Source organism: Glycine soja, chromosome 10 (genome assembly GCF_004193775.1).
Source record: "Glycine soja cultivar W05 chromosome 10, ASM419377v2, whole genome shotgun sequence".
Classification (NCBI taxonomy): Eukaryota; Viridiplantae; Streptophyta; class Magnoliopsida; order Fabales; family Fabaceae; genus Glycine; species Glycine soja.
The window spans coordinates 48660802-48675407 of NC_041011.1; the positions used below are offsets into that span (position 1 = coordinate 48660802).

General features: G+C 32.0%; 1 protein-coding gene across 2 annotated transcripts; it reads left to right on the forward strand.

Moving 5' to 3' along the window:
- The first annotated feature begins 5664 nt into the window (after positions 1–5664).
- LOC114370103 (LRR receptor-like serine/threonine-protein kinase ERL1) lies at positions 5665–13242 on the forward strand. Of its 2 annotated transcripts, none has more exons than XM_028327388.1 (27): positions 5665–6034; positions 7397–7535; positions 7675–7746; positions 7871–7942; positions 8056–8127; positions 8217–8288; positions 8427–8498; positions 8590–8661; positions 8755–8826; positions 8927–8995; positions 9175–9246; positions 9351–9422; positions 9497–9568; positions 9648–9719; positions 9801–9872; positions 9980–10051; positions 10153–10224; positions 10304–10375; positions 10465–10536; positions 10639–10710; positions 10799–10870; positions 10975–11046; positions 11131–11204; positions 11295–11438; positions 11520–11858; positions 11989–12356; positions 12531–13242. In XM_028327388.1, the coding sequence occupies exons 1-27, from the start codon at positions 5911–5913 to the stop codon at positions 12885–12887; spliced, it is 2982 nt and encodes a 993-aa protein (XP_028183189.1). In that variant the 5' UTR covers positions 5665–5910; the 3' UTR covers positions 12888–13242. The 2 variants fall into 2 exon arrangements, with proteins under 2 accessions (XP_028183189.1, XP_028183190.1); XM_028327389.1 differs by having other exon boundaries at positions 11295–11426.
- The last annotated feature ends 1364 nt before the right edge of the window (positions 13243–14606 follow it).

The following is a 14606-nucleotide window of genomic DNA, read 5'->3' on the forward strand; positions in this document are numbered from 1 at the left end:
ATTAGGATTAAAATTGATTTTAAAATAATGTGGTTATGTTTGAATATTTTATTATAAAATTAAGTTAAGGGTAGAATTTGGTACAAAATTTTGAATTCAATGTTAAAATTACTAAAAATTACTTCAACTCAATATCAATTATAAACCCATAATTAATTCTAATTTTTTTAACTTGAAATTAAACATGTGTGGAAATGTATTCAAATTAATTATGGACTCAATCAATTTCTCAACATTAAAACAAACGCACTCTTAAAATGGATTCAATTAAAATTATTTTTTGCAGGTTTTACAAAAGCCGATCGATAATCATAATAACATAACAAATACATTAGCATTTCACCACGTACTTCTTATTGTAAATATTTTCCATCTATATACACTTTTTAGTTAATTTTGTGTTTCACAAATTCATAGCTTTTATCTATTGTCAAGTTTATTGAGTATAAGAGTGTTAAAAGTTATGGACAGTGATACTTAATTTGGGACGCTGAGAGTAATTTATAAGCTTAATTAGGTTAGATAAAAAAAAGTTGATTAGGTTTAATATTTGATTTTTAAAAAGGAAAAAAACTTTTCGTTTTGGTTTTATTGTTGAAGAGTTATATTATATGACTAACGAACTTGTCTAGGAACTTGAACCCTTAATGAACCATGTTGCAGCAACATGCTGAGAAAAGTAGAAGAGGGCTTAAATAATCTATCTCTCTGCATCATTAACTACAATGTTCAGACTTGGGTTTTTCATTTTTCATAAATTATTAATTGTGTATGTTAGATTGCTGGTAAAGTCAGAGGGAGGGGGAAGGATACGTAACCATCCATCATCATTTTCAAAGTAATTTGTTTGTTGTTTCTGTTTCTGAAAAAAGAGAAAATATGTAAGTTTGTCTTGAGTGTCAGTGGGACCCACATGATGGAGTCACGCCGGCCGACCGTACTATTCTGACGGCGGAATACCGGCGGATATGGTGCCGGCAGAATCTCCTTCTGAAACACTGCTCTACTGAGTCTACTGCTCTGCCTCTGAAGATGTTATTCATAGTTGATGATAGATTAGGCCTGATCCTCCCTTTGTCATCTCTTCAATGCTACCATTGTCCATTGGTTGTGTTATGCATTTTTTTAATACTAATTATAATTAAATTCTTAGTCTTAAAGTCTTAAATTATAAGTGTAAGATTCTCAATGAAGTCCCAATATAGTATGTTAAAGTTTAAACACATATAAATAGATTGAAAGATGAATTTTCAATGGAAAGGGTTCTAAAATTAGGATATCTCTTAATTGAGAAATAAGGACCAACATTTTAAAATACTGAAATTTATTTAAACAATGCCCATCTTATAATAAATATTCTTCATGCAAATAAAGTTGGAAATTGAATTCCTAATTGATTATTTAAGTAGCAAATCATTTATTAATCATGTCACACATGTCTAGTGATTACAGGGTAGTTTGAATACATATTTTGAAATTCTACTGAGTCGACGTATGTTTTTAAAAATGTTTTTTCATTAATGATTAATGTCACAAAATAAGTTGAGCCAGCTTTTTTAGAAAAATTGTTTACTAAAATATAAGACTTGAATTTTAAATTTTAAAGTTGAAATAAATGTCAACTATTTTGTTGTGATTTAATCATATATTCTAATGAGAACTTATCTTTCGAAAATTCGACAAAATTCATAAAAGGTGAACTTTTACAATATTTAAACTTTATTTTAAAGGTTGAAATTATATTTAAACCTTTTTCTAGTCTAGTTCACTAGTTACTATAGCTCTTTATGCATATCTCATCAAACATTTGGTAGGATAATCCATTTTGTTACCTATAATTACTTATACTTTGAAATCACGTTGAAATTCATACTACTACAGATATCTTCAATTTCTAATAATTTCAAATTTTAATATCACAGAAACTTATTTGTAATGTATTTATAAAATAAAACGAGATTTATGTACTGGTAAAAAAATATCAGCATTATGATTGAATTTTATTTAAAAAATATTTATGTCAATTTCGTATAAAAATAAAAGGTATTAGATTTAAATGTAGCACATTTGTAAAATTAAAATGTTTTTGTGTATTTACTTTTAGTGTAATGTCATATTTTTATTTGGATAAAAAAGTTACTACTTTATTATTTTTTTCTACGACGACTAACCATTCTTTTCATAAAATGAATCATTCTAAAAAAAGGATTAGATATGCTACTCATTAATTTTGTTTAATGCTAATTTCATTTAGCTAATAAAATGGTTATGAGTTGCATTTAAATTAAATGATCCTGCCTGCTGTATTTTAAAGTATTTGTCTTAAACGCTGCATTTGTAAAGTACTATATGGAAATGAATCTCTATTTTTTATTCTAAAACGGACAGAACTCGTATCACTCACGCATCATTAATGTCTCGCGTGTCGAGTTTAAATTTTTTTACAGTAAAATTGTTTAAATAAAAAAGTACACCCTAATAATTTGCAGGAAGATTTGGGAAAAGCGAACGAAAATGAAAGTAGCTTTGGTAACGGATTATGGAACATGGGATTAGTTTTGGATCCCCTTTACGAAACATTAGTTCAGTTTTTTTTTTTCAATTTTGATTTTAATTCCAGCAACTCGTGAATTTTTAAATTGAGGATAATTTACTCATAGACGATAAATAATTAGTAATCCATATCAAATAAATCATCAGTAAAGAATATGTGTAATTTTGTAAAGATAGAACAAAGACATTAGACGTAATTTAACCTTAATTAAAGTAATGGCAATATAATTTTCTCAAAATTTATCCGCAAGTACGTCGAAGTGGAGCAAGATAGTAGTGCCATAAGAAAAGAAAAGGCAAAACCTTTTCAGCGTAATAAAAACAATAAAAAGGAAACTTGAAAAGGAGAATTAGCAAATGAAGAGAAGACAGTTCTAATTTAAGAGGAAAAGGACTCGGCAAGGCATAGTCTGTTTTATTGCTCAACTGGGAAAAGCTGCTGCTATTGTTTGCTATTTCTGCACATTCATGATCCCTTAAGCACCTACTGCGGTTTCAGACACAGACTTCAGTCTTGTTCACCATTTACATATTCTTTTGTGTTTTTAATTTTATGATAGTTTTGGTTTCTTTTTTTAAATTTAAATCTAACAGTCCAATATCATGGTTCATGATTGGATTAGTAAAATCACGTTATGAGTCAACATAATAAAAGGTTGCTTTTACTTTTTTCAATTTTTCATTATGAGTTTGATTTTCAGAATAATTTCTTCTACTTATCTAAACATGTTATAGTATAATAAAGCATAATTATTTCCACTTTTAATTATTTGTTTAAAATATTACATTAAAACAAATTAAACCTTTAAAAAGACTATGTTAAATTAACACGTCAAATAAAGATATTTAGTGAAGATGAATAAAGTAAATAAATTTAGTTGTTGATAATAAAACCAATAGTTTATAGATGAGTTTCTTACGTTATATTTTTACTAAGTAGTAAAATCATTTACTTTATTTTTTTTTTTAAATGAGTTGTTTATTACACGAGTCAATTGTTAATCATATATACAAGGTAAGCAATGATTAATAAGTCGTTGGCGGTAGTTGTACATAACTTGTGTTTTTTTTTAATAAAATTTTTTATTTGAGTTTTATAAATAAAAAACATAATTAAAAGAAAAAAATTAAATTAAAAATGATTATTTAAGTTTTTTAACTGAAGTTAATGACCGACATTATAATAAATATTCTATACTAATAACATAATTAAAAAAATATAAGTGTACCGTACATAACCCACAAGATATCGAACTCGAATAACCAACTTCCATGATCTGGTATTATCTTTAGTGGGCATCATGGTGTGTTATTGAATTCATGGCCAGTTTTCGCTACTAATAGGAGAAGGAACAACATGAGCAAGTAAGTAAACATTTTATCTCTGTTACACTCCAAACACATACACTAACTTAAGCAGAGTCCTTTTTCGGCTATTCACTCCATCACCAAAGAATGAGCTCATCCATAAAAACATATACATGTCAACATGTCGAAAGATGTAGAACCTGGTAACAATAATAAAGAATGATAATTTTTTTTATTTTTAAAACGAAGCACTAAAATAGATTTAATTATATTTATCATATAAAATTACCAATTAATCATATATCTAGTGAAATGATCACTTCAAGTATAAAAAAAGATTTTATACTTTTCGTCTTTCTGTATTTAGAAATATTAGCAAAGTCTTGGATAAAAAAGTGGTCGTAGCCTGTCCCTGTAGTTTCCTTGTTAGTCTTGATGAACAAGAAGTTCTCAGTTCTCCCCACCCTATTCTGATTCGGTTTACATGGAAGTAGTAAGTAACCATACACCATTATAGAAATAACACGATAACCACACGCCATGTCTTACCTCATGCGTTTACTGAAGTTGTTTTCTTCTTTTATTTTTCTTTGATGGAGTTATGGTATTAATATTCAATATTAGATTGGAACTTGCAGATCAACTTCAAGAGGCACTCTTTGATAAGGATACCCCAGGCATTGCTTTTTGACATAACGCCAAAACCCTCCAAAAAAACCCTTCATTTTCTATCTCTTAGTTCCATTTTATGCAATGAAATAAAACTTCTCAAATAGTGTCAAAGCCCGAAAATTGCCTACCCATATATTTATCACGATTCATGAAGGGTATCTTAATTCCTTTTTTTTTTTTTTTCCTGAAATGTTTTTTTTGAAGGAATTTTCTTGAAATGTTTTAATGCCTTTTTTTTTACTCAAGAAATGTCTTAATGCTTGTTTACTTACATAAAGTAATATCGTTTGTCTTTTTTACGCAATATTATATTCTAGTACTCTGTCTCTCCTATCTTATTATTTTTAAAATTTTTCGTCCTTCCTATCCTATTATGCACAAAAAGGTGTAATTTTAACATTTTTCTACTAGTAAAAAACCTAAAAACTTTTTCTATTGTTAAAATTAAATATAAAAGTAATTATTTTTATTTTATATAAAAATACAAAGATTTTATGGAAAAATATGTAAGATATAAAAATATGATTAATTATTTTACTTTCATCTTAACTTAGCAAATACTTTCTGATCAGTGCCTTATCTCGCACAATCCACAAACATTATCTCGCACAAGCCACAAACACGCGCTTCATGATCCAAAATTGTACGAGCGACGCTGTCCATGTCTCCTAGAACGCGCGTAGTAAGAAATAAGTGTCCCTTTGATTTCATGTTGCATAGTTAATTTTGAGTTTAAGATTAATTTTAGATAGTTTTCCATATTTTTAATTTTATATTAAAGATAAAATCAAAATTAATGTTTAGAATTAATTGAGTTTAAGTCATTTTAGGTACTTTTTGGATAAAGAAATTTAAATTAAATTTTAATTCAAAATTAATATAAACCAAAATTATTAAAACATAAATCATATTACTTTAAAATTAATTTTTCGAAAAAGCACATTCAAAGCTCCACTAAAAATTGTCTTTGATTAATAGCCGTGGATGAGATTTGATTTATTAGTGAGAAAAGACAAAGAGGTTTAAGCGCACGCGAAGAGAGGCGCGTAAGTAAATAGGAGAAACTTTAGCTGTCAAATATGCTGGGAAACGGCGAGTACGAATGACGGCGGCTACCACCCTTATATTACAGTGACAGTCTCACTCTCACCTATCTAGCCTAACGTCGCTTCACCGCCGTTTCCCATTCTTATTCTCTCTCTTCATAACACTCTTCCTTTTTACAGTTCACGCCAAATGCCTGCACTCTTTCTCTACTATTACCAAGCATTGGCCACACCAACACCAACGAATAACCTTTGTTATTGTAACTAATAACCACTGCATTTTTCCATACTCGTTGATCTCTTACACTAAGTGCTGTGGTTGGTGACCGCAATGGAAGACAATGCCTTGGTGCTGTTGTTCTATCCTGGCCGTCACAAGTGGAAGCTTCTCATGTCTCCTTTGCTGCTCATGCTCTTGCTTATCTCACCACTGGCTTCCTCCTTCAGTGAAGAAGGTTTGTTTTTTTGTGCCTACATTGTCATTTTGACCAACCCCTTTTGTTCTTTTCGTTTTCTTCGTTTTTACTTCACCTATCAAAATTTTGCCTTGCATCTTTTCTCTTGGCTTTTGTTTCGTGGGTAGTGTGATTCTATTTCCTAGTAGCGTTGTTTTTGTTGTGTTGCTGTTTTTTCATTTGAAAAACATTCCAGTGGAGTGTCGTTTTTCTTCACCACGACAAAGACAAATGTAGTTTTAAGTTCTCTTATTCTTCGTTTGTGTCATTCGATTCGCAGGTGTTTTTGTAGGCGGCTTAGATATTTACGATGTTGGATTTAGAGTAGCACTGGCGGTTTTTTTTTTTTTTTTTGAGAAGGTGGGGTGGGGATCCTGGAATAATAAAGTACTTTTTCCGTTCGAAGAAAGAATTCATGTGCTTTGAGATTTTTATACATAATTGAACTTACTGTGTTATTATGATGAATCATGAATGAATCCGAATTCGGTATGGTAACGCCTTTTTGTATACCTTTTCGCTCTCTTAACCTTTACCGGCGGATACTTCATTTCATGCCATACAAGGCTTAAGCAAACTTCTATTTGAAGAGATTCGAAACTGTAATAAGATGCTCTTTTTTTGTGTGGCAAATTATGGTTTCTTTGATGTGATCCGTGCAACAGTAAAAATGCATATAGGGATACCTTGACTTTTAATTAATCATTTTATCTATTTAGGTAACTCATTATTTTCGAGTTGTTTAGTGTAGGTACAGTTTAGGCAATATTTTAAACTGTATGTTGATTTGGTTCGCTTTGGGCATGACACTTTGACTGTTGTTCTTCAGTTTCAGGATATTTTTTTCATACTGTATTTATCTTTCTTTAATTTTGGTTAAAATTCTGCATTTGAATGCAGGATAATATCTATAATTTTTTATCTTTTTAAAATCATATTATTATATTATAGAAATTTATGAACACCAGCTCACATGGAAAAACTGACTTCTTTTACTGGCACACTCAAACTCGTGTTTTATCCATTAAAGTATGAATATAAATTTTGTATATTTCAAGTTCGGTACTTTTCTTTACCTATGCTGGAAAGAGGATTGCACCTTGCACTCTTTAATATTGCGTTAGTTTTGCAAAAATGCTTTATCCACATTTGCGGGGTTCGATTATAACTATTTGCCGCAGTTTACTAAATTGCTTATTTTTATAATGTGGCATGGTATGCCTAGCATAGATAATGGAACATAATATAATATCGTATTGAATTTGTTCGTATAACATGATAATTTGATATTGGTATATTTGTACATTACTGAGTTTTGGCAGTGCTTGAGTGTTGAATGGTCTTGAACTTGAAAATGCACAGGACAAGCGTTAATGGCTATGAAGGCTTTGTTCAGTAATATGGCAGACGTTCTCCTTGACTGGGATGACGCGCATAATGACGACTTTTGCTCTTGGCGTGGAGTTTTCTGTGACAATGTCAGCCATACTGTGGTTTCTCTGTGAGTTTATTATTATCCCTTGGAGAATACTATTTAGCTTTACTTATTGTCTTAATATCTTTCATTGACTACTGTTTTTATGTGTGTTAATTAACTGTTTTTTGTTAAGTTGTTGAAGTGCTTTATTTTGTTTGTGCAGGAACCTGTCCAGTTTGAACCTTGGTGGAGAGATATCACCGGCCATTGGTGACTTGACAAACTTGCAATCCATGTATGTTTGTTTGGTTTCAAAGAGTTGAACCTTTTAACATTTGGTTTCGAATGTGCATATCTGTAAAGTTTTAAACTTTGATTTTAGCTTAAGAGTCTGCTTTTCTTTTTTTCTGCAATCACAGAGACTTGCAAGGGAATAAACTAACTGGGCAAATCCCTGATGAAATTGGAAACTGTGCAGCACTTGTTCATCTGTAAGACTCTAGCCTTATACTATTTACTACTTGATGTTCTAGTCTTGATCGGAGGGTTTTGTTCCTATGACATAAGTGCTTATCAGTTGTCACATTTTTTCGTGGATTTGTAGGGATTTGTCCGATAATCAGCTTTATGGTGATATACCTTTCTCATTGTCAAAGTTGAAGCAGCTCGAGCTTTTGTAAGTTTTAAAACAGAATTAACATTCGATGTGTTTTGCTTTTTTTAAATTTTAATTGAACGAGTTTTGAGTGGAACTGGTGAAAGCAGAAATTTAAAGAGCAATCAATTGACTGGTCCTATCCCTTCAACTTTATCCCAAATTCCCAACCTCAAGACTCTGTAAGTTTTTATCTTCTTCTCATTAATTTTGCAGTGTTTGTAAGTTGTAACTTTTTATATGAACGAAGAATGTTAATCCTTCATTGCTTTAGCTGCCTCTAAAGAAGTTCTAATAACTGCTTTTGGTCATGTTTATAGGGATCTTGCTCGGAATAGGCTCAGTGGCGAGATACCAAGAATACTCTATTGGAATGAAGTCTTGCAGTACCTGTGGGTTTTTATCTTTACATTTACATCTGGATGATTCTTCATGTTTGTGTTATTCATTAAGGGATTTTATTGTGATTGTACATTGCTGCAGTGGGTTGCGTGGGAACATGTTGAGTGGTACTTTGTCCCGTGATATCTGTCAATTAACTGGTTTGTGGTATTTGTGAGTACCCCAACTGAAGCAATATGTAGTTTCTCTTCTTGTTGCCTTACATGATTACATCTGTTTTGACCTTTGTTTTTTGTGATTTTTCAGTGATGTGAGAGGTAATAATTTGACTGGTACTATACCTGACAACATTGGGAACTGTACAAGTTTTGAAATCTTGTATGTTATGTATTTTATTTGATATTCATGTGTTATGTTCAATATTTGATTTCCAATAATTTTGTCCTCATTGTCACTTTATTGTTTCATTGAATTTCAGGGACATATCGTATAATCAGATTACTGGGGAGATTCCATTTAATATTGGATTTCTGCAAGTTGCTACTTTGTGAGTACTTTGACTGTGAAGTTATTGTTTTAATGTTACACTTAGCACTACTATGAATCACTTGCTTTCTGTCTTCTCTCTCTTCTTGACAAAGGTTTATTTTGTTTGAGAATGTGATTGGTCATGTTATATGGAGAAGGATAAGTATATGTTCACGTATGAATGTTTTTTCTGCCTAGGTCACTTCAAGGAAATAGACTAACTGGGAAGATTCCAGAAGTGATTGGTTTAATGCAAGCCCTTGCAATATTGTAAGCATACCTTATCATTTTTCCAAGATGAAGAAAATATTAGCTATTTAATTGCTCATTTGATGCAATTCAATATATTTTTTTGTTTCTTGACATTGTGGTAGGGATTTGAGTGAGAATGAGTTAGTGGGCTCGATTCCCCCCATTCTTGGTAATCTGACTTTCACTGGCAAATTGTGAGTGCGACTTTGCTTTGACTTAAACTCCTTTTAGTCATATTGCAAGTTGCCTGACAACTTCAATTAATTAGGTACCTTCATGGAAACATGCTTACGGGTCCTATACCTCCTGAACTTGGCAATATGTCCAAACTGAGCTACCTGTGAGTTGACCAATAATATTTGTGTAATCATTTTCCTATGATTTTATTTGCATGTATTTACTAATTATGTTTTGTCCAGGCAATTGAATGATAACGGCCTAGTGGGTAATATTCCAAATGAATTTGGGAAGCTAGAACATCTTTTTGAATTGTGAGTTATTAGTTCATCAGTTACACTTTCAATAACAGTTATCCATGTCTGTGGTGCTAAGTTGCTTCATTTACTATTTAGGAATCTCGCGAACAATCATCTTGATGGAACTATCCCACATAACATAAGCTCCTGCACTGCCTTAAATCAATTGTAAGATTTTTTATTTCTACCCGGTAGTTATGTTGAACTGTTTAGAATGTTCTGTAGTTTTCAAATCATTAGCATGAATTTTTGTTTATATTTGATTTCTTTTGCAGTAATGTGCATGGTAATCAGTTAAGCGGTTCTATTCCATTGAGCTTCCGCAGCCTAGAGAGTTTGACATGCTTGTATGTTAACTCTAACTGTTGTATATAGATTTGTTGACTAATATTAATGGTAGATTTCTTCTTTTTTTATTGAAGTAATATTGAAATTCTTTAATCTCCAGAAACCTCTCATCAAACAACTTCAAGGGGATTATACCAGTTGAGTTGGGGCATATCATTAATCTAGATACATTGTAAGTTTCTTGAGTAAAACATCAATCCTGATGAATTACAATGTGCACTGTATTAATTATTTAATTTATAATGTATCAGGGATCTATCTAGCAATAATTTTTCAGGGCATGTGCCAGCATCTGTTGGTTATCTAGAGCATCTCCTGACCCTGTAAGATAGAAATTGTAATGAAACATGTCATCTTACTAGCATTGTTTTCTATTGCTGGTGTCCTGAATAATATTTACGTGTAAATGCAGGAATTTGAGTCATAACCACCTTGATGGTTCCTTGCCTGCTGAATTTGGGAATCTCAGAAGCATTGAGATTCTGTAAGTTCTATTGACTTTTTTAGAAAGATAAAATTCAATGTCTGATTGAGTTTTCTACATCATATGATCTTATTAACGCATAATAATTTATTCTGCCTCTAGTGATTTGTCATTCAACAATATCTCTGGTAGCATTCCTCCGGAAATTGGACAGCTGCAGAACCTTATGTCTCTGTATGTATATTTATGATGTATTTTGTGTATAATGAGTTGTGTTGATCAATAACAGCATTAACTTATTTTTACTTGAATTATACGTTAGGTTTATGAACCACAATGATCTGCGTGGGAAGATTCCTGATCAGTTGACTAATTGTTTCAGTCTAACCTCACTGTGAGTATGCCTATCAGCCAACTTGTTTGCCTTTACTTTTGTTTACCCTTCTTCCCAGTTTTACTTTGTTTGAACTGTTTTCTGTTTTTTTTTTCATGTTTTAGAAATTTGTCCTATAATAACCTTTCTGGTGTAATTCCTTCAATGAAGAACTTCTCATGGTTTTCTGCTGACAGGTATTGCAAAATATCCTCGTGTTTTCATTGGTTTTTTTTTATCTTCTATTTATCAATGACACTGACACGTGGGACATTTTACAGCTTCCTTGGAAATTCTTTACTATGTGGAGATTGGTTAGGATCAAAATGCCGTCCTTACATACCAAAATCAAGAGGTGTGGTTCTATACCTTATTTAAATGCATTTATGCAATTGAGTTGTTTGAATATAATGATGCCAATTTTTGTACATTTTTCTTTTTCCAGAGATTTTTTCGAGAGTTGCTGTTGTATGCCTCATTCTTGGAATTATGATATTGTTGGCCATGGTATTTGTAGCATTCTACAGATCCAGCCAATCGAAGCAATTGATGAAAGGAACCAGTGGAACTGGGCAAGGCATGTTGAATGGTAGCTCTTTTCTAGTGATAGTAGTTTAAAGTTTTGCCTTAAATGTTTCTTATTTTGTTATGTTGTGTTTGCTTCTTTTAGGTCCTCCAAAACTAGTTATTCTTCACATGGATATGGCTATCCACACCTTGGATGATATAATCAGAGGTACTGAGAATCTCAGTGAGAAATATATCATAGGGTATGGTGCCTCTAGCACTGTATACAAATGTGTTTTGAAGAATTCCCGACCAATTGCAATTAAGCGACTGTACAACCAACAACCACACAATATAAGGGAGTTTGAGACCGAACTTGAAACAGTTGGTAGCATTAGACATAGAAATCTTGTCACCTTGCATGGATATGCTCTTACTCCCTATGGAAATCTTCTTTTCTATGACTATATGGCGAATGGCTCACTGTGGGATCTTCTACATGGTAATGTTGCTGAACTGCTAGCAGTCTCTTGATTGAATTAGTAGATGATTTTGAAATTATTTGTTGCAAGTGTTACTTCAAATCTATATATATTACATTGTTCTGATGCTGTAATTGTCTTATGACACAGGTCCTTTGAAGGTGAAACTTGATTGGGAAACTCGCCTGAGGATTGCTGTTGGAGCAGCCGAAGGGCTTGCATATCTCCATCATGACTGCAATCCACGAATAGTTCACAGAGACATCAAGTCTTCAAATATTCTGTTGGATGAGAACTTTGAGGCGCATCTTTCTGACTTTGGCACGGCAAAATGTATCTCAACAGCAAAAACTCACGCATCAACTTATGTCCTTGGAACTATAGGCTATATTGACCCTGAGTATGCCCGAACATCTAGGCTGAATGAAAAATCAGATGTGTATAGTTTTGGAATAGTTCTGCTGGAGCTACTTACTGGGAAGAAGGCCGTGGACAATGAGTCCAATTTGCATCAATTGGTATGTGTATTACTATAACATGCACTAAATCTGTATTTTGGTTCATATTGATTCACAAAAACATAATTGTGGATATGCATGTTTTGAGTGAATAGTTTTTTCATTTTGTCAAATGCGTGTACAATCATGCTAATATACCTAAATTCTTGACTCATTTTTTGCATGATTTTTCAGATATTGTCCAAGGCAGATAACAACACTGTAATGGAAGCTGTGGATCCAGAGGTCTCTATTACCTGCACTGATCTGGCTCATGTCAAGAAGACCTTTCAGCTTGCTTTGCTTTGCACGAAAAAGAACCCTTCTGAGAGGCCTAGCATGCATGAAGTAGCCAGGGTGCTGGTATCACTACTTCCTTCACCTCCAAGTAAAATCCTTGCCCCTCCTGCAAAGAAGTTCGACTATGCGCATTTTGTGATCGAGAAGGGACAACAGAGAAAAATGGAAGAACAAAAACCTCAGCAGGATAACAACTCATCCAATGCTCAATGGTTTGTTCGCTTTGGGGATGTTATCTCCAAGAGCACTTGACCTTTCTTACCTATGTGCCTGAAGGATTCATGTCAGTGAAAAAACTAGTTTCTTTTTGTGATTAGATATCATATATCATTTGGATAGAGGTTAAAGGGCTTTACTATTATAGGACGTTTCTACTGTATATCTTACAACAGTTGTTTTCAAGCATTGTTATGGCAAATGGTTAAGAGCACTTACGATGCTTCTTTTAGTTGTTATGGTTTTTACTTTTCCTTTGATTTTACCAGTGGTGATATTGTGATTGATTTTAGTGTAAAATCAGCAGAGCGGGCTTATGCAGTTTATCATATATATTGAATTTTGTAATTGAATATCGGTTTGACAAGAATTATTTATCATGGGCTGTAAATTTAGTGTAAAGCAATTTATACTTGTGTAAATGACCTGATTTTTTCAACATTTCGAAAATTAAACAATCATATTGGTTTTTGTTGTGAAATTAGTAAGGCTTAGACTTGTGACCAAGTATTTTATGATACATAAGAAAACTTGCATTTTAGTATTGAAATTCACTTAATCAAGTTTTTTGTTACAAATTTTTCTCAATGTTTAACATGTCTTTTGTCGACTAAAATTCTACACTCTATTGTGTAAATAAATAGTGTCCGTCCCTAATGCTAGAGTTCTTACTTGAACAACAAAAAATTGTGAACTAATTGACACAAACCATTCACAACTACAGCCAAAGCCAAAAATTAGTAAGTAACAAGGTCAAAATTAATTAACTACGTGAGTTATTACAAAATTTTTTTACTTTGAAATGTCAAAGCCAAAACGCACCCGGCTTGTTCATCTCCCATTGCAGTATATTTTGTCTGTTAAATTCTTCCTTTGTTGAGCATTTGAAACATAGGGAACAATCCCAACTCTTTTTATTTTCTTTGGCTTTCATTTTTTGCGCACATGGATCAACACTTTGCTACGACAATTCTAGCATATGTGGCGAACAAAAGTGTCACATGACAGGTGGATAAGAACTACTTCATGCTTCAGCCATTTTGAAATTTAGAGAAGCAGCCAAGATGTACGGAAGGGTTGGAACAAAGACATAATGAGATGTGAAAAATTTATCACGGTAATAGTAAATTTCTAATAATTTACAATAATGTTTGAATATATATGCAAATGATCTGGAAAAAAGAATATTAAGAATGTCTAATAATTGAAAGTACCAGGAGAGTCAGAACCTTATTCTCCCAGTTCAATATTCTCAATATATATAAAAATTGTTCGGTCATATATCACGTGTTGGCTGGACAATATGATCAATATAATTTTTTTTACTTGTTTCTTTTACTCTTTCTCTTTTTATTTTTTATTTTTACTTTTTTTGTTTTTTTTTACCGTTCAAAGCATGGACACTGCTTTCTTCTTTTTTCTTCATACATTATTACATTACATCATTATTTTACATTTTTTCTCTCCTTTATTTTTTATTTTTTTAATCTATTTTCCTTCTACCATCTACACCAAAATATAAAAGTGCATACTCGATATTTTTCTATAATTTTTCTCTAGTTATTGAAATTCCAAGAGAACTGTTGAAAGCAGTGGACCTGTGGTTGCAGCTCCGTTATTTTCACTAACATTTATGGTTATTACTTTTCATTGTTATATACAGGTGCCGTTTTAAAAATGCTGGGATACAATCTAGTTAGTGTTTTTACACTGCTCTCTAATTAAAATTAGAATGCCATCTCCCGAACTTATGTT